General features: G+C 39.7%; 1 protein-coding gene across 1 annotated transcript; it reads right to left on the bottom strand.

Moving 5' to 3' along the window:
• Window positions 1-26,258, bottom strand: LOC109423313 (uncharacterized). Its single transcript, XM_019698246.3, has 4 exons — window positions 25,871-26,258; window positions 1,562-1,962; window positions 1,131-1,197; window positions 1-1,063 (listed from the first exon to the last, which is right to left on the bottom strand). Exons 2-4 carry the CDS (start codon window positions 1,959-1,961, stop codon window positions 1,054-1,056), a joined length of 477 nt encoding a protein of 158 aa, XP_019553791.3. The 5' UTR covers window position 1,962; window positions 25,871-26,258; the 3' UTR covers window positions 1-1,053.

Here is a 26,258-nt window from a genome sequence, read left to right as displayed (position 1 = left end):
GGGAAACTGTCCTCTGTCCATACTTCAAACAACACGGTACACGATTTGTAGGTTTTTTTTTTCAATAAGTATAGGTTTTATTATATGCAACTAGAGTTCAGTGTCATTTGTTTTTCTCGGAAAAAATCTTATCAACAGTGAGAGTAGCTTACATGTTCTTCGTGTTCTACGTTGGGTTTTTCTTTTTTTTTTGTTTTAAGTTTAGACATAGGTTTTGTGTTTCACTTGTTTCAATGTTAAGTAACGTACTTGAGCGGTTGGTTTGAAACATTCGTCAGTTTGTTTTACAAAGCAGCGAGAGGGGTTTCAATATGATGCCAATATGAGAAAATGAATGATTTCGGATTTCCAATGGTTTCTGATTATTTTTTCATGATAAATAAATGTGAACTCCAAGAAATTTTAAAGCATTTTCGATCTATATCTAATAATACAAACAACCTGCGGCAACTTAGATGCAGGGTTATCTGCCTGCCGTCATCTAAGTTGTCGTAGGTGAAAATTTTTTTTTTTGTGATTTTTAAATGTTTACAAAATGTATATAAAAAGTGAGATTTTCATGTCTTTGTCTATTATCAATAGAGAACTTAAACACTGGTAATAATTTAAAGCTAAAACAAACGCCTATAATAATCGAATACTTTTCGTCCATTGAACTAAAAGTAGGAAATTTGCTAATACAGTTTTGATTTTTTGTTTTGTTGTGGTTGTGGTTCGAATGCGGATGGGGATGTGTAGCGCTGAAAATTTTGAATCTATGCGGGTTCATATATAATACGACTGGTCTATGGTCGGGATCTCGTTCCGTAATCACCGGGTTGCGATGATGGTTTGTAATACAGTTTGTTACCAGGGGATGACGCTGTAGGCGGGGCGCGAAAGCACCGCCTACTTTGAGCATTGCTGCGGGGGTTGTTTCATCATGGATGGGGGACATTGGGTTGCTTTGTTCTCTGGCTTGTATCATCTCATTGGTTGGTGATGAGTATTTCTCATTGTGTGTTTTAGCGGTATTGAGTATCTTCAGTTGAGTCTTCATTGGTGAGGTTTCATTTAGTTCCAGCTGTGAATAAGAATTGAACTGATTAGCATTTGGATCTTTGTTTAAAATGTTTTTAAGAAATACTTACAAACTCAAGTATCGGGTGTTCCTTTTGCGTCCCATGTTGCACAGTTTAAAGTGGCACAGAGACATGTCTGGAAAAGAAACAAAAGTAATTTTGAATCGTATTCAGCGAAAACAAGTACATAATACAAATTTTAGTGTCAATTATTAACAATTTCAAAGAATTATGGCAAAGTGATCATTGGTACAAAAAACTAATTTAGAGTTGCTGATCAGCTCAACATTTGCAAACGTTTTTTCTTCAGTTTTTCTTGTTTTGTTTTGAACTGTTTTTTTTTTTTCATTTTGAATTGCTTAAATTTGATTTTACTTCATCTTTTTTTTTGTGATTTGCTCGATTGCTTTTCAGTTATAAAAAGACTGTTTTCAGATTAAACACCATCGTATTTATCTTGTTTATGTTGTTTTTAATTATACCGCTGTAAATCAACTTACAATGATTGCTTTTCTTCTCTTCCCTAGGCTTCTGGGCGCTAATTGGCTTGGGATGCTCCTGAAGCCTGGACAATCGGTTCAAAGCTTTGACCGGGTTCTCCGCCGGAAGCTCATCCAGCAGCGATCCCAGTGAATCGTCACCGCTTTGCTGCTGTTGCTGCTTCGCCAGCTCCTGCTGCAGCAGTTCCTCCTCCTGTTGCTGCTTGGCGGCCATGTTGCCCATAATTTGCAGCAGTTTGAGCTCCTCTTTGTGCAGCTTCTGCACCTCATCGGCCAGCTCGTTGTAGAGCTCTTCGCCGGGGATGTCCGCCCGCGGTAGGTACGGGTCCTGACGAGCCAACGTCGGGCTGGCAAAGGCCATCAATCCCACGGCTATCAGCAGGCTCCAATGGGTAATCATTCTGCGGAAGGTAAGTCAAACACAATGGATCTAATTAGTTTTTCAGTTGGCGATTTATTGTTTGCATTAGTCATGGGAGCTGCAGAGGAAGTTTTTCGACGCCCCCACGCCAGGATCAGTTACGGCTGGTAATGGGGAGGATGTTTTAGAAGAAGTCGCGTTATTATTTCCGTTGGCAGAGTTTTTTGTGGAATGTTCAACAAGTTTTATTTTATTGATAAGTATTACTGAGTGCAATCCCATTTTTTTTAGTAGAAATCTATATGATATCTATCAGAAAGCTAGATTTGTTATAGCCTTACTACATTTATTTCCACTGTTTTGTTTCATTTTTTTGTCAATATCTCCAGTTCTAACATGAAACTCTTTATATTTTATTTCAGAAATTGCCCTAATTATTTCCTAAGAAAAACTGATTAAATTTAAACATTTCTTTAAATGATTTTACTAGAAACTCTTCAAAATTCAACAATATTTTTGGGAATACCATATTGAACTCCTCCTTTAACTGTTTTACCCATATTTTTATCAGGTTCTAGTGTTTAATATAGCGATGTATGTTTTTAATAAATGGCAACACTTCCAGTAGGATGAAATTTAGTTCACTTTGTACTCGCACTCATAGCATTAGCATTAGCATTAAGCAAGTCGCACAAATTCGTAGGTGGTACAGTCCCAAACCGCTGTTATGAGAAATGCCTCCTTCCGGTCCGTTGCCAAAGCACAGAGATTTGAGGCCAATCACTGACTCTAAGACAAGATTGACACAATCTTCCAAAGGCCGAAAGCTGTCCTGGCCACGTCCTAGCGACAGCTGAGGGATTTCAAAGGAAGATTGGTTGGACACTTCAGAGGTTCAGAGGTTTGTAGAGACCTCTTCGTCCTCTCTGGCCTAGATGTCACGAGAATTTGGATGTTGTTAGTATACTAACGGATGTTGTTAGTGTAGAAGGGTCAATCCAAAGGATACGTTTGGTCAACGTTTAGGCACAAAAACGATGTACAGGAACATATTCACCAACTTATACGATTTCCAGTACTCTCGAGACGAAATTTAGTTTTTAAATAATAATGTTTTTTTTTAATTTCATACGGAAGAGCACCTTTTTCTGAGTCACTGTGATTTTTTTCAAATTTTTAGAACTTCATGTTGATACCGAACATCAATTTCAAAGAGATTTTTTAAATCACCTTTTGACAGCTGGTCAACTGCTTGACAGCTCCGCCCAGTACAAAATCCGACTCACAAGGGAACAAAATTAACTTCGTTTACAACGGAGTCTGCTTACAAGAGGCAAAATATTACGTCAAAACCCTTGTTTTCAGACTTTGTGATATTTTGATTGGTTTTCTGTATCAATCAACAAATGAACCCGCTTGATGGAAATTAATCTTTGATATTTATGATTTGAAATCGATCACGTATGCAAAAAGCGACAAGTCGAGTCAAGTACGAGACACTGAAGACGACCTTATAGTTGAGGTCGAAATACGTATCTATCAAAGAATGCAAATTCTTAGTGGAATTAAACGGAATAGTACTTAACCCGATTTTCTTTTTACTTACATGTATTCCACTAACACGCCCAGGTTCATCATCATCAAAACGAGTTGTTATCTAAAACAAAGTTTCGACACTTGAGATGGTACAGATCAAAAGATGGTAAGAACAAAAAACGAAAAACGTAGCTTTCCCCTGAAGAAGTCACCATCCAATGTTTCGAAACGTAGGGTTAGATAACATCTCGTTCTGATTTGTCAAGACTGCGTACTGCTTAGCCGTTAAATCGGAGTAAGTTTTGGATGCCCAATATCTTTTTTTTTATCATAATAGTTTTACAAGGGTAAAAATTTACTTCGTCATAAGCGCTAATTATCGTTATATCAGATGTAAAATATCGAATATTTAAAGATATTCCAACTGACCGTTGTCAATGACTCCAATTAGATGGAAACAAAAAGATGTAGACTATCAATCACCAGCCTCTATAGTACTGAAGATCGAATAATTGACGTTTCAATTTCACTCCACTTACGAATTCACTTTTTTTTTTCTCGTTTTGTATATGTCGAAGGCAATCGCACCAAAACGGCAGCTAGCCGAATTGTTCTTCATTACCGTTCAATTTTCACTTCGTCAGATTCACTTATTGAACTGACCTTTACCTCACACCCCACAAAAGCTCTGTGACACTTCAAAGTTGGATTACACTGCTGCAGAATGCAGCAAAAGCTGCTCAATTATTGATATAAAATGCTTTTTCCCGTCGGTAAATTGTAAACAAACAGTTGTCTTCGTCCCAGGCAAATGTGTGCGTGGATTTTCTGCATACGCAGTTCACGACCACAGATAAAAAATCTACTTTGCACTGCGGTGGCGTTTTACGATCTGGTGGGCAAAAATATGTACCGAAATGTTTTGGTCGTTATTCTAAAACTACTTCTCAATTTAACCCTTTGAAGCCGGAATTTTCCAAGCGTTATTATGGAGTTTATTCTACACTTTTCTGTAGTTTTGGTGGTCAATAGCATAATAACGGTAGAATATTATGCAGAATATTTTTTCTGGATCTCCTAGGTCATCCAAACTGTTCTTGAGTTTAGATCTTAAAGTCTACGGGTGTAACGGTAACTTCTTTCATTATGCAAAGCTACAATTAGTAATCTATTACGTCCAGTAAGTCTTCTGAAAGGGTAATAGACAATATCAGATCCGTTGGGATATCCTAGGTCATCCAAACTGTTCTTGAGTTTAGATCCTAAAGTCTACGGGTTTAACGGTAACTTCTTTCATTATACAAAGCTACGCTTTGAAATCTATCATGTCCAGTAAGTGTTCTGAAAGGTTAATAGACAATATCAAATCAGTCGGGATATCCTAGGTCATCCAAACTGTTCTTGAGTTTAGAACCTAAAAGTCTACGGGTGTAACGTTATCTTATTTCATTATACAAAGCTACGATTTGTAATCTATCGTGTCCAGTAAGTCTTCTGCAAGGTTAATAGACAGCCCACAATACCCCAAAAATATATAACAACGCTTATTGTTTCTCTAACTACTTTGGTAAGTACAGTGGATTATGTAACACTACTTAACGTAGTGGCAAAAGCTATTATCACATGTGTAGACCTTCAGGACAGTTTGGACGACCTTTAATATCCCAAAGGTTCATAATAATATATAATAGACTTGGTTGGTCCAGTCACCGCGATTGATTATGAAACGATACTCAGTATGTCAGATATAGCTGATGTTACGAGAGAAGACCTGAAGTTCTGAACCAAGTTCGGAACTCAAAGATAGTTTGACTGATCTGGAACATTCCCATAGTGTCTCTAGATCTCAGCAGATTATGCTATGCAAAACAAAAAGTTTTTCTTGTAGATTTGTTGTAGAACAGTTTGGACGAACCAGAATGTCCCAAAGATTTATAATTAAAAAAAAGTAGACTTCAGGTTGTTCCAGTAACCACGGATAAGTATGCAACGTTACTCAGTATAGCAGATATGGCTGTTGTTACGAGTGTGGACCTGAAGTCCTGAACTCCAAGGTAGTTTGGCTGACCAGGAATATCCCTGTAGTATCTCTAAATGACATTTGAGATTCCAAGAGCATCGCAGAACCCAGCAGATTATGCAATGCTATTATTTATGGCGAAAACATATAAAGTTTTTCTTGTAGATTTGAAGGACTTCATTATAGAACAGTTTGGACGATCCTGAATGTCCCAAAGGTTTATAATAAGCTAGTAGACTTCAGGTTACTCCAGTATCTGCGGTTGATTATGCAGCGATACTCAGTATAACCGATGTTAATACTGTTACGAGTGTAGACCTGAAGTCCTGAACTCCAAGGTAGTTTGGCTGACCTGGAATATCCATTGAGTGTCTCTAAATGACATTTGGAATTTTAAGACCTTCGCGGATCCCAGCAGATTATTTATTGCGAAAACACATAAAGTTTTTCTTGTAGATTTGAAGGACTTCATTACAGAACAGTTTGGACGACCCTGAATGTCCCAAAGGTGTACAATAACCTAGTAGACTTCAGGTTGCAGCAGTAACTGCGGTTGATTATGCAACGTTACTCAGTATAACAGGTAAGGCTACCGTTACGAGTGTAGACCTGAAGTCATGAACTCCAAAGTAGTTAGGCTGACCGGGAATATCCCTATAGTGTCTATTAATGATATTGTAGATGTCATGAGCTTCGTGGATCCCAGTAGGTTATGCAATGCTGTTTTTTTGTGGCGAAAATACATAAAATTATTCTTGTAGATTTGAAGGACTTCACTATCGGACAGTTTGGAACACCTAGAACATCCCAGAATATAAAACACCTTTTGACATTCTTGACGAAGGCTTAATGAATACATATAAACGTAACCCACATCCAAGTTCAGCTTTTAGAACAACTGGTATGTTAATTATTTCGTTTTTTTTTTCAAATTCCATGGTGTTCAGGATGTTCTAGGTTATCAATTAAATCCCAAACACAAATAATCGCATTTTTCTCTATTAGAGGGCTCAATTCACAACAACTTTGCCGAGGACAGTCTTATGTATAATCGCATGGGTGAATTTATTCAGCCGTTTCTATGTTGGGGTCATATATGACCCCTCCGGTTCCAAAGGGTTAAAGGCTTTCTGCTTAATAGCACTTTGAACACATGATTTGATTTAGATTGCGATGAATTTGACCGACTTTTCGAATACACAACTACAGTCAAATTATTATGTTTGACCATGCTATATACCATGGTGTCGCGTACAAGGTGTGACGGGAATGACATTCATGTTGTGCCCGAAATAGACATGGACTAGATAGAAATAGAATTCTGGGGAAATTTATCAATCTTATTATTTTAAGAATAATATGTTTTTACATGATATGAAAGTTAATTTGTCATTAAAACCAAACTGCTCATGAGATATTGAATGAGGTGCAAGAATAAACTCGATCATTTTTGGTCGGTGCTTAGTATGACGGGAATAAGATAAAAATCCTATCTAACCAAGGATTTTTTTAACTGTTCAACGTTGAACAGTTCGTCATTCAACTCATCATTATCATTTGTGTGAAGATTTAGCATTAGTTAAAACTCAGAAATTCATAAAATCAATATCCTCATCAGACACTTTAAATCATTCCCAGGTAACCATTAAGCACTGTTCTAAGTATTATAATGGCCATTAAACAGCTTTTCAGTGCTAAAAAGCTCTATATAAGCATTTCTAATGCTTATAGGCACTATAAGCAGTAAGAACCAAAATAAGCTCTGTAAATAAGCCTATATAAAGCCTACAAGCTGTAAAGAAGTTTGTCAGTGCTGTCACAGGGCTTGGAGCACATGGCGTTTATATCAATCAAAATAGATTTCGACCAAAACAGACTCAAGTCGGTAATGATCAATACATTTTAAATATCCATTACGGTCGGGATTGGCGGAACGGGAATAACGGGATAATTTTTGTTATTGGAATGCTGCGCGGAATGCTGTTGTTTAATAGATAATGGAATCTCGTTATCTTGATATTTCAATTTTTTTAAGCAATTGTGGTGATTGTAGCCACGATTCTCATAGTTTATTAGTTCCGAGACGAACTCCAGCTCATTCCCCTCCTTTTCTGTAACGTTTTCCGACCATTTATATAGAAATTGCTTTTCCTGCATTCGCCACCACCAAACTTACCACTAAATCATCACCCTCCCATATCATTTTGAACCGTCGAAATGCCCAAACTATTTTGTTTTTCATGGTTTAAATACAAGGGAATCGCGCCACTTGGGCGGTGGCTTCTATATTCGTCTTTTTTCCACTATAACTCAGTCAAATTTGAACCAATTGACACAACTTTTGGAATGTGGTGAGATATGTATAGTATCTAGCCGTGTACAACATTTCAAGTCAATTGGTTCAAAATTGACTGAGTTATAGTGGAAAACAGACGAATATAGAAGCCACCGCCCAAGTGGCGCAATACCCTAGTTTGATCACACTGTTCCCATGGTGTATTGGTGGAGCAGATGGGAAACGCAACGGACTTGGGCTTGCGATCAGGAATCCGGAGGACACCAGCTAGAATCTGGATGAAGTAGCGAAAAAGCAACTTCAATGGAAGCGAAAGAAGTTAGAAAAGAACAGCAGATGAACAAAATATTTTTTCTTTTTTCTTTGTCTCACTTTTGACAACTTTCGCTCCAGAGACTTGGTACGATATTTTGAAGTTGGCCGTATATCAGCCGAATAATTCGCCAAAAGTGGCTTTTGAGCAGCTTTATAAGAGGATATAGAACCAATTAGCTCTGTTAACCAGGTTCTATATTCGACTATAGAGCCGACTTAATGCCATTTTAACGGCTTAATGGTTACTTGGGTTCTTTTTTTTCATTCAGAACGTTTTTAAAATGAAAATATATTCACTGTATTACCATGAAGAATGAAATACATACAATGAATACATTTTCATATCATTGTTTTGATTTACAGTGACGAAGCTGCTTTGCAATTTTAAATCAAATTTTGAATTCCAAGCTATGCAGGAGATTAAAATTCTATTTATTTCTTTTCAAATGTCTCGCTCGAACAGTGTTGCCATCTAACGACATAAATAGTGATATCTAATGTCATTTCTAAAGCTAGTATGACACTCTTTGACCAGTGCCAAATATTTGACCAATTTTGACAGTTAAATTATGACCATGGTGTAGCGGGCAAACAAAAACATTTGTCACTCTCGAAAAACGAATAGGGACAAACAGAGCCAAATAACTTGCCAAAATGTATTTGTCAAAAGTGGTCACATATCTGGCGTCTGGGCAAAGCGTGTACGAGCGTGTACCTTAAGTGGTCTGAACCGAACATGAAAAAATGTATTTAAAAAACAAAATGATCGTTAAAATGGTTTGCTTCAAAGCCAAACCGTCTACCCCCGTTGGTTTGAACGGCACCTCATGCAAACCAACGTGGTTCATTTTTTTGTTTGAACTTCTAGCATCCCTGTGGGCGACGGAAAACATACTGCTGGCAGCCTTATTTTTGATTCTGCGTTCCGTTTCACCCCGTTCCATTAGCAGAATGACGTTTGAACCATTTTTGATTTGAACGATGTGCAGATTAAAAAGTGTTCAGATTAGATACGGTCAAACCAACGGGGGTAGACGGTAATAAGTCGGTTGGTTCGTTCTCATCAAATTCAGCTATACAAAAATTCAACAAACTGGCCCCCACCCCTTAGCAAACTCCCGCCCTGAACGGAAGTCAAAGTTTGGCAAATGCGTTCCGTTTAAAATCTACATCATCGTTTTTACCCGAATCGTTGCTTCAGGGGAAAAAGGTCAACCCACCAGAAGTCTTCTTCCGCCCCCGTCCACGGCGATGTCGGTTAATTCGCAATCGTGTAGCTTGGCTTTGATGTCTCTTTTTTGCGCCCTGCAACCATAGGATCTCCGCAATGACAAAAACCATTAGATAAGTAATGGCACATCATCATCATGCCGTTGCGTTGGTTGGATGGTTGGTCGTAAATTCCTGGAAAATTGGTTGGCCACTTGTTGGCTTTGCCAATTGGTATTTGTTTATACTTATTTTAACATTGAAAGTTGTGTGTTCTCTGTTGGGGGAGTTGGGGCTGTGGTGAGAGGTACAAAAAGTTAGCATAACGGTTCAATCGAAGCGTGTGACAGGGTCGAAGGTTTTGAACTTGATTTGTAAAAGCGAGAATAATGGAAAGGTGCAATGTCACGTTGCACTACGAATGGTTATATGTGAATTGCTGGGGTATGAGTTGGACACGCGTGGATCAACAGTCGTTTCGTCACATGTAGATTTGCAGAAAGTTGGCGGACATTCTAGGTGGTCTGATAAAGTGGTGAATTTTCCATTTATGTAAGTGCATGTCGAACAAATGGGGCGTAACAATAAGTCAGTTGGATCACAAGAACTTATTCAAGATCAAAAAACCACATATGTAACGCGTTGTTGACTTCAATTTGCATTTATGTAAGTCTATAATTAATCATTCTATCGTTACACAATCTCTTAAAAATACAACCACAACTCGCATTAGCTCAGATTTCGGTTTGTTTACAAACAACCATCCGTCCCCACCATAACAAGTCATGGGCATTTGCTTCACTGTGACGCTGATAACGCCCAAACAGGAACATTGACCTCATTCACTACGAAATTAAATTTGGAAATTGCGAAACTCTTGAGTAATCCGATCGCATGATCGCTCGATCTAGCAGTCTATCTCCTTTCCGCACCATCCACAGTCGCAGTAGGCCATCAATCGAGTAGCATTACTAAAGACGCGATTACGATGCCCCCCATGCCTACTGCGATAGTAGGACCTCCGCACAACGCGTTGTTGTACGTACGTACAATCTGCATAACGTTGCGCGTGTGATAGCACCGATCCTATAGGCGGCAGTCGTAAATCAGAGCGCAAACTTTCCGTCAAAGTTCAATAAATTAGCGCCGAACCGTACACCAACGCTCTACAGACAAAGTATGGAGGAAACCGCGGAGATAGCCGCTAGCCGTCATTATTCATCTGCTGTCCCTACTCACTGAGTGGCTGATGATGATGATGATGATGACGATGATCCATAAAATGCAAATCGGACTCGCCATGGCTGAGTAATTAAAATGTATATTATTACGGTTCGCTGTGATCGGGCGAGGTGGACGACAGAGAGAACTTCTTTTTTGTTTCCTGTGCCACCATAATCGAATGGATGTGATAACCTCAACGACCGGTCGGATCGACCGCGCAGTCTTTGTGCTGCCATATGGGAAGAGGCGTGGTTTCGCGATGGCTATGCTGACCAATCAACCCATCGCAGCCTAGCCCCACTACTGGTTTGAAGAGGAATTCGAGGCGTGGCCTGCTTTTTGGCGAATTTGATTAGTCGCCATTTTCTTGATCATTTAGGGTAACCGTTCTCATTTTGGGCATAGTGCTCCCAGTTTCATCCCGCTTTAAGCACAAGATAAAATCCATTTTTCATATGTTGTAATGTTGGTTAACGATAACAGAAAAAAAGAAGATTATTTCTTAATCATAATCTCCGTCCGAATTTAAATCGGAATCCAACATTTAGTCTTATTTGGTGCCGGGAACTATTTTTAAAATGCGCTTGAAGTTTGTATGGGAAAACATATTTGTTCGAAGCGAGCTGTCATTTTATCGATTGAATTTTCATTCTACCCTCAGAAATCAAAACTGCTTTTAGGATTTTAAAGAAAGCTCGCGAATCACAAATGTCAAAATTGTCTCAAAAGAAAATTACTAATTCCTGCCAAAATAAGTATATTATTGTTCAACCTTACCCAAAAAGAGGCACATGCCACATCAAGGTAGACAGTGTGATACTAACAGTATTCAAACGTGAAAGTCACGTGAAATACATGACATCTAACAGCACTTTCTCACGGAGTTGTTGAAAGAATTTATAAAGTGCTTTCAATCTAAAGAAATTGGATTCTTTGGTGCCAATTTAAAACCACTTCTAGACAGGGAACGTCCATAAATTACGTCACGCTTTTAGGGGGGAGGGGGGGTTCAATAAAGTGTGACAACCCATACAAAAATTTCAGAGGTCTCATACAAAAAGTGTGACATAGGGGGGAGGGGGGGTTAAAAATGGGAAATTTTTGCGTGACGTAATTTATGGACGCTCCCACAGAGAACATGATCCTCTTTTCGATGGTCTTGGAGGATGGTGTGGTAACGATGAAATGTGATCCACAGCTATGAAAAAAGCCAGTAAACAAAAAGTTATTGCGCCATTTTGCAAAGTTGAAGCAGATGTGTCAACAGTTCTGAAAAAAAAAAAACATGGCGCTTTTCCGAAGGGATATCTACAAATTTGAGTCGAACTTTGTCAGAATTGCAGTTTCAAGGATCACGGAAGAAATCAATTTTAGCAGGTAAGAATGCCAAACCTGAGTATTTTTTTTTTGCGTTACTCACAATATGCTCCAGGTAGTATTCGTGTAAAATTTCCTGAGAATATTTCTGGAGAAATTATGGAAGGAATGCATCCAAGATTTCGTGGCAATTCCTAGTTCCTTGGTCAATTTAAGTACAACCCTCGGGATAGCCTTTTCTGGATTTTCCAGTGGAAGCACCGAATGAATTTGCAATGCCGATAACAACTGAACTTCTGAAAAACTGAGAGTTCTAACAGTCGACAAATCAAGCTAAATCCAACATGGACAAATATTTGACATTGCAAGTCGATATCAATCCAAGTTTGCCATGATTCACCTAGAAAATGGCTAAGCAAAAGTTACTGCAAATTTGTTTATGTTTTCGAAATCAATGAAAAAAATAGTAAAGCAATATTTTTTTCAAACAGTTTTTCAATATTTCCACTGTAGAAACAAGTAGTAAGCATTCGCATTTACTTAATGAGCTTATAATTCAAAATAATCCTTTTTTCTTTTTTTGTTTCAATAAACCTATACATTAATGATCTTGTGCCGGCTTTTCGAACCCTCTTAGCAGAATATCCTCTTCGAATTAGTGTAATCAGTTTTGTACCTTTTAATTCCGCCCTAATTGGTTATTTATTGCTTATTTCGTTATTTATTTTCCGTGTCCTTAAACGGTTGCATTTTTTCGCCCAAATCAATTTTTCAATGAGTTTATAAAAAGGAGGAATTAGCAGAAACCAAATCTTCTTCAGCAAAAATAAACAATTTTTATTTGATGAATCATTCTAGAACACCATAAATACTAAAACTAATAATTTTGCCTTTCTTTTTTACTAAATGTACTGGAAAGGCTATAGGTGCACTCTAAAAGCGATTTTTCGATAGAGTTACATATACCAATCAACGCTGTTCGACTAACTGAGATAATGTCTCTATGTGTGTATGTATGTCTGTGCGCATAAAAAGTTCACTCGCAGGCATTTACCATTGACCCATTTTATGGATTTTAACATGATTTGATCCAGAATTGTTTGCCCTTGAAAATTGTCCGGATCGGTCCAAGCGTTCTGGAGTTATGGCCATTATAGTGATCCGGACTAGCATCGGTGGAACTGGTCATATCGCCCCCTTAATGCTAGACCTAGGTAACTCGTTTTGGAAATTACGGATGAAAATGGCTGGTAAAACTTATCCTGCTATAAAACAAACACTTTGTTGGTCTTAAATGAAGCATCATTATGTGTTTTTGTAGTTTCAATCGACAAACTTTTGTTTTTGTGGTGAACGTTCAGATGTAAACAAATTGCTCGCGATTTCGCAAAACCAGTTACCTAGTTCTAGCATTAAGGGGACGATATACAAAACTGAACCAAACCTCGAAGGCAACACATCAAATTGCGCCGATTTTTGTAACTTTTAGCATGGTTGACAAATTTTGCGCGGAATCATCAATGAAGACCATATAGTCCAAGATGACGGCCCACAATTTAGAATGGCGACTATTTTAAGAATTTTTAGGCTCTAAAACCATGCAATATCGGTATATTAGGTATGGAGAAGATGTCCGGAGTTAAAAATGACTACAAGGGTATCCAAAATGGGGTCCGCAATTAAATGAGCTTATAGAGATTCAGGATTTTGTATAGTGCAATATTTGAATATTGCATTTGCACTTGGATTTTATGAACATCGAACGTCATTCTTATATCTAATGTACCGGTATTGCGTGGATTTGGAAAACAGCTGCCTTTTTGTATTGTTATTGAAGTCTATTGGTAGTCAAAATACCTCAACGTCAGTAGGTCGAATAAACACATAAAACACATACTATTGAGAAATTGAGTAAGATCGCCAAAAGATTAATCTAAACAAGCCATGTCCAATGCTTTGTTTAACTTGTAAGACGGCTCTAGAATTCATGAAATCATAAACCTCATTTATGATATGTGTACTTTTCGGTTCCATCGATAAAAATATGGAAACCGCTTCCAATAAAATGAAAACTAGCTATAAATGATGAACTATTAATCTATTGAATTTAAGTACCGTAAATGCTTCTGGTTCTAATTACTTTTTGATAGTTCTTAACTCCGATAGCATAACTTATGTAGAATGATACAAAACTAATTTTGATCCTCAAATAAGTGATTTGAATTAGGTGCCGTTGTTGCAGAATATCCTTAACGGGGTACGGTTATAAGAATAATGCACTTTTTTTTTATTTTAACCCTCAAGCAGTCGCGTCTTTCACTACCTGCAGCGACGCTGCGCTCACGCTATTTGCCACAAGCGTGCAGTTTTCATGGTGCGTGTACTCAGTACATGACGCGACCGCTCCTGGGTTAAGAATACTTTTTCTTACCATGAAACCCAGACAATCGGAATGGATATGAAAAAGAAAATGGCTTTTTAGGTTTGTCTAAATAGTTTAAAGCTAGCACCGGTTTGTTTTGTTGCAGTACTTCATGCCGCTGTTTTATGGTTTTATAATTCAGCGACATAGTTATATGACTCAGTCAGCGTCATAATGTTCCATAAAGGTAAATAAGAAAAACTTTGTAGTAACGTATTTGGCAACCATGATTTTTTTATGAAGATTAAAAAAATATGTATGATATTCGTCAGTATCATCATGATATTATGACTTGTAGTCATGATATTATGAAGCGGCATATTTTATGATTTTATGACATTTTCGTCATGTTTTTTCCCGTGGCAGCATTTTCATAGAAAAACGATTTAGTGGATCTCCGATAGTCGTGATTCAATCGTCTATTTAAAAAAAAATCTTGTATCAAACACAAAAAAAAACATACATGTGCCAAATTTTCTGAATTTTCTGATAAAAGTATAATACCAGTCAGTGTACTTCTTTGGTCCTGAATTCAGTAAAAAACTAATATGTTTGCACTTTTTTTTTGCACCCTGACACAAATTGGTTCTTCCAACGTAAAAAAAAAAAGAATTTTAAAATCGGCCAACTGGTTCAAAAGTTATAATTTTTAAAATTAGATACCCCAAGGAGAACATAAACAAATACAAAATTATTGTCGATGAAATACAAACCCACGGAGTATCGCGACATTCGGAAATCCACAATATCGATTTCTGTGGAATGGTTGTGTATAATCAGTAAATAGATTTCAGTACATCATTTTTATCACGACCATGTTATTTCCCAATTGTCGTGTTAATGTAGGCCAAATGAAATTTCACTTTTTGCTGCATTTGCATTTGCTGCGATCCTTCCAGATTATTATTTTTTGCAACAATACTCAAAGTTTTTTCTACCCTTAATTAATTTAAACCTTGAGGCTCATGACGACATGTTGTTTTCTAATCATTTCCTGAGTTTTCAAAAACTCTTATATGATTAAAGTTTTGGTACAGTGAAAATTGAGCATCAGAATTTCCATACAACAATTGTTACGGAGAGGTGATTAACTGTCAAACAGCTCAACAGAGGGTAGGCTAGTCCCCTAGAGTGAAGGTGTAAGGTGGTAGAAGAATAATATTCAATAAAAAAAAACATTTCGTGCTAAGAGGGAAATGTTCTATCGGGGTTTATTTTTCATATAAATTTTGGGTGAAAAGTACCCAAAAAAACGGTATTTCTTGGAATTTTGTTCTAGAAATTACGAATGAAATAAAAAATGTTCAGATAGAAAATTTCCCTTTTAGACCGAAATGATAGATTTCATTTGGTGGGTGACTTAGCGATACTGTTTTTTTCGATAATGTGTTTTGTCCCAGACACCGAGTGACTATCGTGGCGTCAGTTGTCTGGGCGTTTCATAAGCCTCAGACTGTGGGCTCGATTCCTGCTCTAGTCGGGGCCAATTTTACGTCAAATGGGAAACTCTCAACTGCGCCACTGGGTGTTATGCAAGGTGTTACTTATGTTATTCGCTGTTTAGTGTTTGTGCAGCCTGTGCCTGAAGACGAAAGAAGTGTGTTTTTTAGGACAAACAATTCAACTTAACAATCCCAGTTAAAGCCTAGTACGCACCTGGTAAGAAAAGTACTCAAGAAAAAAATCCTCTAATTACCAAACGAATTTTGACAACTGATTAGTATGGGAGGAAATGTCAGTTTTCATTGAGGAATAATTGAACGGAACATTTTTCCGCAAGGACAAGTGACAGCTCCATTTGATTTGCCCGGTAGGCGTTATGAGCGTTACACAATTTTCATTTCTTTTCAGCTGTGGACCGCTCAAGAAATTTTGACAACGAAATCATTTCTTGACCGTTTCTTGTCCTATCCTTTTCCACAGTACTTTTCAGGTGCGTACTACATTTAAGGGCGTACGGAACGATCGAGAACATTCCCCCCCCCATCTCTCTTACTGATAAGAAGTTTATCTCAGATTCTACTTCTTATTTTGGAACAAAAACTTATCATTGTGTATGCTCACTTGCAGTGCATATGCTGATTGTTTTACAGCCTCTTCAGTGCGATAGAAATCGAGATTACCATCATCGCGAGGAAAATTGTCAGAAAGAGAGGGAAGATAGGAAAAATAACATGGCGTACCGTATCACCTTAAACTACCGTAACTCGTGCGGTTGGCCACCATATCGCCAGCACCACGCTAATGCTGAGCACAAAAAGCGAGATTTTGTCAACGTGTTGAACAAAATACAACTGCGCTATCACTCGAGGGTTGAGCATTGCATCAGAACTTTAATCAATAATGGCACATAAATCTCATGAAGTAAACTTGTAAAAAGAGTATCATTTTGATTTTGTTCTTTCTCTTGTAATAAGCTTGAAATAAGAAGATCTGGTACGATGATTTAGTTTATTCTGAGATTTATGCGCCTATAAACGTAAGTAGGTGCATAAGCCGGCCATTGTGTCGGCCATCTTGGGATTCAAACCAGCTTGTTCAGGATGTTCAGTTTCAGTTTCAGTCCCTACAAAGCGTTTATAAATAACCATGCATCTCCACTACAAGTAGTTGGAAGGATACGATATTCATGCGAGATTATAATTGAAATGCAATCATGTAGTTCCCGAAATATTAGCAGCTAAAAAATCCATTGCTATTTAGTTTTGTTTAAGTTTTATTAGGGTTTTATTACAACAATATCCAGAACTCTCAGTTTTATGACTTCTTTAATGAAGTTTAATTCATTGATAAAATGTTTTATAGTTGCAATGGTATGCAAAACCATTCGGAAATTGGCCCATTCAGCCGGAACCTGTTATTGAAGAGGCTATCTAGATGTTTGTATAGTATTATGTTTGTATTATATTTGTATAATATTGTATGTTATTTTTAAAAATTGGTCACGTAATACCCCTATCCTAAAGTAGAACAATATTTAAAATGTCAATTTTGAGAGAACCAAACACCAGTACAGAGGCATCATAAGCAAAAATCTTGATTAAACATCGTGAGAAAAAAAAATAAGCAGGAATTAAGCAAGTCAACCTAAAAAACGACAGGTACAAAAGAAATGCGTTGAAAACGACGATTTTTCGCATTTGGAAAGTCTTATTGTTCTGCATTACATGTAGTAAGCTACATGCTAGTAAGGGGCTGTCCATAAACCACGTGGTCAGGGGGGGGGGAGGGTTCGGCCAATGATCATTTTGTATGGACAAATTAAAAATTTTGTATGGACAAATGACCACGCGGGGGGGGGGTGGGTGGGGGTTGAAAAGTCACAAAAAAATGACCACGTGGTTTATGGACAGCCCCTAAGCTTGTTCAAAACTACTAGAACAAGATAAATATCGAACCTCCGAGAATGCTTTGATAAACTAAAACGATTCTCTGCGAAAAATATCGATATTATTTCACATCAAAGACTCTTTATCAGATCAAAAACTTCAACATGAAACATGCATTAAAAATTTTTTGAATTTAAAGTTTGTCCTGGTAAAGCAGTATTACTTTCTACTAGAGTGAGGTCAATACTATAGGTACTTCTAATTCCTAGCGGAATTCACCCTGAATTTGCAATAAGTCAGTGTGAATTGTAAAAACGAATCGTTAGTTATACAGCTCATACGGATTCGAGTAACTTTTGAATCATGTCATTTTTCATCAAGACATGTATATTTTTTGAAAACTATTTCTGATCTACATGTGATCATTCTCTCATCAATATTTATAGACTCCTTTTTGCGTCACTCGACCGAACGAACCTAGTAGTGTCAACATTTTGAACTAATCTAGTTGCATTACAAGCATACGTCCAGTATCTCAGCGTACAATATGTGGAACTAGCGATTAATAGGTGACTGATTTAATTTTATTACCGTCGGCAAGAGAACTCGATGTCTACGGTCCTCAAGTGTCATGTAAACAGCAGAATAGCCCAATTTTTAAATACATGATGGCAGAACAGCTGCCAAAGTCCACCACACAAAAAGTCAAACTTAGGTCAAGCTCCAATGTATTAAAAATGCTACTTCAGTTTATTTTTAGCCCATTCTTATCCATTGATATGCAAAATAGCGCAACGGTCTAATTGTTCTCGCCATTCCGCGAAATTCTTAGCAACGACTTCCCCAATTCCCAAACCATCAGCACGCCCGTCATCGGTATCGATAACAAGAAGGTGATAGGTAACCAACAGTATCCTACCTACATTCTTCCCGCAAAAACGGGAGTTCTTAGGCGAGATAAAATTTCCTCTCCTATCAGCGTAAGCAAGTTCTTCGTTTTTCCCTGGGCGCCATCGGTGGGGAAATTGGCGCCCTTTCAGCAGCCAAACCGAACCGAACAGCATCAAATCGAAACGTGCGTAAGCGAACCGAACCGAGCTGCGGTAGGTACCTAGGTGTGGGATGAGCGCTAAAGGGTGGGTGGAAGTGCACTTTCCCACGTGTGGGTGCGGGCGGGGTTCTCTCTCTCGAGCATATTAATGGCCTATCTGGCCGCACCGCAGGCAACAAAACAACACCCGCTCAACTCAACAGGTGGACGGTTGATGATGGTCGTCAGGATCTTCTAGGATAAATAGCCAAATGGGTAGCTCGTTGAATGCGGCCATAGAATGCATTATAAGTGTTATTATTTCTTTGTTATAGAGATATTTAGTTCAATGCTGCTTTATTTCTGGAACATCCAAGTAACCACTAAGAACTTTATCGCCTTACGTGCTGATATAGTGTTATTAATTAGCTGAAATGCGTTATATTGGTCGTACAATACCATAAGGTGAAGTATCGTGCTCTATCGGTCGTTTTCATGAAGGAAAAATAACATCCTTTCGTAATTTCTTCCATAAGTTGTTAATGTTAACAAAGTACAGTTTGTAAGCATCATTCAAACTATTTTAAATTATGCAGTATTCAATTCACAGTTGGTGTATCAGGTATCAGGTATCAGTAGGTCGGCTCTAGAGGCACGTTCTCCTCCATTCGGGAAATTTGTGCCATCGCCATGAACACGAGCCTATTCATCATTTACCTGACGGAGAAGGGAAGGAAAAAAGGATAGGACATGGGAAAGGACAGGTAAGGGAATAGGATCGTCATACTCGCAAAAGCGTACCACAATGGGTTCACATAGCGTCCTGAAAAGGACACTGTAATAACGCATAAGCGTGCCACAATGGGTTCGAACAGCGCCCTGAGAAGGGCACTGTGATAATGCATGAAGCGTAAAGAGAGCCTATAGCTCTTTACCACAGCGGGTCAAGAACAACAGAACGTCCTGAAGATTCAGGTTTCTAAAGTCAGTTTCACTTAATAAGTGTTTCCCGAGTACTCGGAAACGCAATTGCGCAAAAACTGGAATTAAATGATACGAAGTTCCATAATCGGATTCACAGCTATCACATGCAAATGAATCAGCTTGCTGAATATTCGCCATGTGATAGCTGAGTCGGCAGTGGCCAGTCAATGCTTTGACCAGCATGCTGCAATTCTGCTTTGACAGATTTGTAAGATACTTTGCCACCCCTAGAGATGGCTCAGTACAATACAATTTGGTTTGACGCCATGACTCCAAACTATTCCAGTATTGTTTGTGCTGAGTGGCAGCCCAGGTGTCAATCTGAAGCTTCACCCAACACTTGGATACCGGAATAGCTGGCTCAGGGCCAATGAAGTCATGTGATGCTCCAGTGCGAGCTAACTCATCAGCCAATTCATTTCCAGCGATGGAAGAATGGCCAGGTACCCATACAAGGTGAACAGCGTTTGCTGAATTCAGATCCTCGATTTGAGTTCGACAAGCGATAACTATCTTCGACCTGGAGTTGGCCGAAGCAAGTGCTTTAATAGCAGCCTGGCTATCTGAACAGAAGTATATTACTTTGCCCATTACGTGCTGCTGAAGTGCTGATTGCACTCTGCACATAAGAGCAAAGATTTCGGCCTGAAAAACGGTGCAGTGTCTGCCAAGTGAATAAGACTGATACAGCCTTAGCTCACGAGAATAAACACCAGCACCTGCTCGACCTTCGAGAAGGGAGCCATCAGTGTAACATACGATGCCGTCTGAAATACTTCTCTCCAGATAACCAGATGTCCACTCTTCCCGGGAAGGGAATTTCGTGGAAAATGTCCTATATGGAAAATTACAAGCAATTGTAAGATCACTTGGAGCAAGGACAACTTTGTCCCAATTCACCAAAAGAGGAAACAACGAGGTGTGTGTTGAACTGCGGTTCACAGGAGTTTCCTCTAGTAAACCGAGTACCCATAGGCGGTAAGTGCAAGAAAGTGCTTCTTGTTTGAGATGAATGTGTAGTGGGGCAACGTCAAAGAGAACTTCGAGCGCTGCCGTGGGAGTTGAAGAGAACGCTCCAGACATCGCCATTAAGCACATCCTTTGGAGATGGCCTAACTTTGATTGGACCGTTCTCACTTCGCCCTTTTGCCACCACACAAGACATCCATAGGCCAATATTGGCCGAACAACAGTTGTGTAGATCCATTTGATATACTTGGGTTTTAGACCCCAAGTTGTACCAAAGGTTCGCCGGCATTGCCCGAAGGCCATACAAGCTTTCTTGATTCTGAACTCAACATGAGGTGTCCAGGAAAGCTTGGAATCAAGAATGACTCCAACGTACTTTACCTGTTCAGTCACATTGATTTCAGAATCAAAGAGACGTAAAGATCGAACACCATTACGGTTTCGCTTTTCCGTGAAAAGAACAATAGATGTTTTACTCGGATTTACCGAAAGGCCATATTGGCGACACCAACCCTCAACTACCTGAAGAGCGTTTTGCATCAGGTCGAAAAGGGTGCTGATGCACATACCGATTAACAATGTCAGGTAGTCGTCGGCAAAACCATAAGTAGGAAAACCGCTATTATTGAGTTGCCTCAATAGCGTATCTGCTACGAGATTCCATAAAAGTGGTGATAAGACTCCCCCTTGGGGGCATCCACAAACACTCAATTTCCTAATCGCCGCTTGACGCAATGTCGAGAAGAGATGTCGGTTTTTGAGCATTTGGTGAATCCAATTGGAAATCATTGGAGATATACCACGACCCCGTGCGGCTTCCAATATGGCATCGAAAGGCACGTTGTCAAAGGCACCCTCGATATCTAAGAAAACACCCAAGCAGGATTGCTTTTGAGCGAATGCCTTCTCGATATCGTAAACAACTTTGTGTAAAAGAGTCACAGTGGACTTTCCAGATTGGTTCATTTCATTTATTTAGTTCACATCAAATTCATGATAATACTGAATCAACAATTTGCCGCCATAATACTCGATTTGCAGCTGCAGCTCTCCATCCTCGGTCACGCCCAACACTCGCCAGATCACGCTCCACCTGGTCCGCCCATCGTGCTCTCTGCGCTCCACGCCTTCTTGTACCAACCGGATGGTTAGCAAACACCAACTTTGCAGGGTTGTTGTCCGGCATTCTTGCAACATGCCCTGCCCACCGTATCCTTCCAGCTTTGGCCACTTTCTGGATACTGTGTTCACCGTAAAGTGCAGCGAGCTCGTGGTTCATCCTTCTCCGCCACACACCGTTCTCCTGTACACCGCCGAAGATCGTCCTTAGCACCCGTCGCTCGAAAACTCCGAGTGCTTGCAGGTCCTCCTCGAGCATCGTCCATGTCTCGTGTCCGTAGAGAACCACCGGTCTTATTAACGTCTTGTACATGGTACATTTGGTGCGGGGGTGAATCTTTTTTGACCGCAGTTTCTTCTGGAGCCCATAGTAGGCACGACTTCCACTGATGATGCGCCTTCGTATTTCACGGCTCACGTTATTGTCAGCCGTTAGCAAGGATCCGAGGTAGACGAATTCTTCTACCACCTCGAAAGTATCCCCGTCTATCGTAACATTGCTGCCAAGGCTTGTCCTGTCTCGCTCAGTCCCACCTACCAGCATGTACTTTGTCTTAGCCGCATTCACCACCAGTCCGACCTTTGCTGCTTCACGTTTCAGGCGGGTGTACAGTTCTGCCACCGTTCCAAATGTTCTGGCAATAATATCCATGTCATCCGCAAAACAGACAAATTGGCTGGATTTCGTGAAGATCGTACCCCGGCTGTTGAGCCCGGCTCGTCGCATAACACCTTCCAGGGCGATGTTGAATAGTAGGCAGGAAAGTCCATCACCTTGTCGTAGTCCCCGTCGAGATTCAAATGAACTGGATAGTTCACCCGAAATCCTTACGCTGTTCTGCACACCGTCCATCGTTGCTCTTATCAGTCTAGTCAGCTTCCCGGGAAGCCAGATTGGTAAGCATGTTGGTTCACATGAAGAGGCACATTGGCCAGATGAACATCACGGATGTGATGACCGACTATGCGTTCTAAGCATTTCAGAAGAAAAGAGGTCAAACTGATAGGTCTGAAGCTCTTTGCTTCTTCATACGACGCGCGACCCACTTTCGGAATAAACTTCACAGTAATATCCCGCCAGGATTTGGGAATATACCCTGTAGCAAAACTGCAAACAAGTAGTTGTTTCAAAACATGTTTGAAATGATCAAATCCCTTCTGAAGCAAAATAGGATAAATCCCAGCTGCCCCAGGAGATTTGAAAGGAGCAAAGCTATTAAGTGCCCATTCAATCGATTCTAAAGTTATGATACCCGAAGAAAGGAGCAAAGCTATTAAGTGCCCATTCAATCGATTCTAAAGTTATGATATCCGAAGATGTAATATCCACACATCCGGGGAAGAGTGTAATGAATAAACATTCCAAAACTTCTTCATCAGAGGAAGTGAAATCACCATTTGGCAAACGAAGTTCGTTCACTTGAAAATCCTTAGATTTTGCAAGGATTTTGTTCAATCGACTGGCTTCACTCAGACTGGAAACATTTGTACAAAGGTTTTTCCAGCCGGATCGTTCAGCAGACCGAAGAGCTTTCTGGTAGGCCTTGCGAGCCGACCTGAAAGCCTCCGATCCAGCCGAACGTCGTCTGTTCCAACTCTTTCTACATTGTTTCCTGAGCTTCGCCAGATCGGAGTTCCACTAAGGGGTTCCTCTTGTGGTCTTCACAGACCGCAGAGGGCAGGCTTCTTCAAAAGCTTCCATGATGAAGGCCGTTGTAGTATCAACGGCATCATCTAAATCACTTGGAGTGTCAATTGATGGTGAGTATCCATGAAATTTGGCTGCAACCAAATCGGTAAAGAGATCCCAGTTGGTTGACCGGGGATTCCTAAAGCGCAAAGTTTGCGAAGTAACATTCACATGTTCAAACAAGATGTAACGATGGTCAGATAAAGATTCTTCATCTGACACATGCCAATTGGTCAGCTCATGACTAATTCTGCTAGAGCAAAGCGTTATGTCTAACACTTCCTCTCTACCAGATACCATGAAGGTTGGGCGGTTGCCTATGTTAAGTTATCCAAGATCTGTACTACTTAAGTATTCCATCAAACTGGAGCCTCTCAAATTGATGTCTGAGCTGCCCCATATTATATGGTGAGCATTAGCATCACTACCAACAATTAGCGGAAGGCCTTTTGAAGTGCAGTATGCAATGACTTGCTTGAAAGCATCCGTAGGGGATGGTTCATCATGCGGTAAATAAACCGAACAATAAACGTATTTTCTGTTGAGGTTTCCAACAGATACATCGATTGTGATAGCACATACATCTCTGGTAGTTAGTTCAGAGATGAGTGTAGCAACGATTGCGTTATTGACAAGCACACATGCTCGAGGCATGACACGTGAGTTTGCCATTTCATTTTTACTGAAAGTAGCAAACACCGGATTCACAAGGTTTCCTAAATAGAAATTCCCCTTACGAAAGTAAGGTTCTTGGACTAACGCCACTTGGGCTGTACCATTTTGCATAAGTCTACAAAGATTGATCGTTGCTGTTCTTTTGTGCTGAAGATTGATCTGAGCTATCCTAACCGTAGCCACTACCCAAACTAGGCAAGATTAAACTCTTAACAATCACAGCACAAAAAAGAACAGCAACAATAAAGCCAGATCGGTATCGATTTGAGTGCGCCAAAGGCGAGGATGCACAGAATACACTGTGTAAAACGCATAATGCGAAACCATATAGGTGAAAATCTAAACTAATTAATAACATCTTCATAATCCCGCCCTTATTCAGCCTCAAGTATGAGATTGAAGAAGGGCAACTGATTGTCTCGGAGAAACACAAGGTCCACCGCGCTATTGCTCCGGTTAGCACAGTAAGGGCAAATACTGTGGAGGGTGCCCTGGTACTCCACAGGCTCCGTTTTATAAGACCCCCCTAACCATTCATTCCTAGGCACGGTAAGCGTAAAGCCGCATAACACCATGAATTAGGGGTCACCTGATTAGTGGATTCCTACCACTAGAACAGGCGGTCCGTAGTGCTATTCTTAGCCAGTTGAACTAACCGCTACCGACACTACACAGCTATCTAGGCTGATCGGGAAAAGAAGTTAATATTGGTGATCAACTTCATACGGGCCCGAAAAGCCGAAAAATGTATGCAGTATTCAATTCACAGTTGGTGTGCTCTACACCCAAGAAACAGAAAAAGCTGAATGATAGTTTCTTAAGCTCACAAAATCAAAATACTGTAATTTTATTTTTGCAATTTCTCATCGTAATAGGCTGTTTTACCTCACGCAAACCTGCCAGGAAAAGGCCTATTTTTCCACACCAAACTAGCAGTGCTGTAATGGTTCAGATCAGACCTGCTATGATCAGACTTTCTTAAACATGGCTATGAACATCGGTGTGCAGTTTGATTAAAAGCTTTTGTTAAAAACTATCCTCAAGTGGTAATTTATGAAATTGCAAAAAACGTTGTGCGCAACTCGGTGCAGAACTCGATTTTACAGCACTCGTCGTAAATATCCAACTCGGCAAGCCTCGTTGAATCAATGTACGACTCGTGCTGTAAAAATCTTCATTCTGCACCTTGTTGCGTAAACTACTATTTATCCATTGTTTCAGTCCCTGAGGATGGTCCCCATCGGACCGAAACGTTGCACAATATAAAATAACAGCATTTTGATTTTTCCAAGAGTAAGAAGCCACAACAAACTCAGTGTGTCAGGACAACTAACAGCTGCAATGTGAGTCTTCTTTATTCCTCAAATTTGAACTACATAGGTACTTTCTAATGTGTTATGGAGCATTCTTGTCCAACAATATTCGCAAAAGCCTTGCTCTAACCGAACCGATGCGATGCTTTCCTCGCACGTGCTTACCCATAGGAAAGCATGGGGCTAGAGCATAAGGGCGTCACTACTGATCAGCGCCGCAGCACCATTATCCGCGTTCGCTGAACCGTGGATTGGTCCATTCATTGCGCTGGTCCGGTCAACAATGGGTCTTTATCCGCCGGATTCATAAGGACACCGTGCGTTGATGGAAAACAGGCTGAAATTGCTTCACGCCAACAACCGACGGGTGAGGGTCAAGGGATGCATTTTTAATTCGAAATAATAACCAACGGCCTCGTACATAGATGAATGGCTAACTGTTTCCTTCCCTGTTTTTTTGTTTTGCCAACGGCAGGATTTAATATAGAATCTGTATTCACCTGTTGCTTTTTAAATCGGCTTCCCGTCGCAGTTTTAAAACTCGGATTTGTAGCTTCACTTATCACTTTCAACAGTCTTTTTTCACGAATGTTCTTTATTCACTTTAGCAGTCCTTTTCAATTCGACTTTCTTCGTTTGCTATCAGTTCAACACTATATCCAACTTTCACGTATTTTTATGTCACTTTCAGAACTTTCTTCACCAAACGTGTACAATTTCTCCTTTCAATCAGCCAAGTTGTGGATCCTTCAAATTTGAACTCAAGTAAAGGTGCACCGCGAGAGATCAGCTATAATATGTTGCGAAATACAATCTTTTTTGGCGCCAATCGAGTCGTGTCGGCGCGGTATCAGGATCACTAATGAAGAGACCTGTTGCTCCTATCGC

Source organism: Aedes albopictus, chromosome 2 (genome assembly GCF_035046485.1).
Source record: "Aedes albopictus strain Foshan chromosome 2, AalbF5, whole genome shotgun sequence".
In the NCBI taxonomy this organism is placed as follows: Eukaryota; Metazoa; Arthropoda; class Insecta; order Diptera; family Culicidae; genus Aedes; species Aedes albopictus.
Note: the sequence above shows the minus strand (reverse complement) of the source record. Positions and strands in the feature narration are given on the sequence as shown.

Coding starts and splice junctions, on each gene's coding strand:
- LOC109423313 (XM_019698246.3), bottom strand. CDS start 1,961: ATGATTACCCATTGGAGCCTGCTGATAGCCGTGGGATTGATGGCCTTT. Junction 1,198..1,561: donor AGAGAAGAAAAGCAATCATT/GTAAGTTGATTT, acceptor TTTCTTTTCCAG/ACATGTCTCTGTGCCACTTT.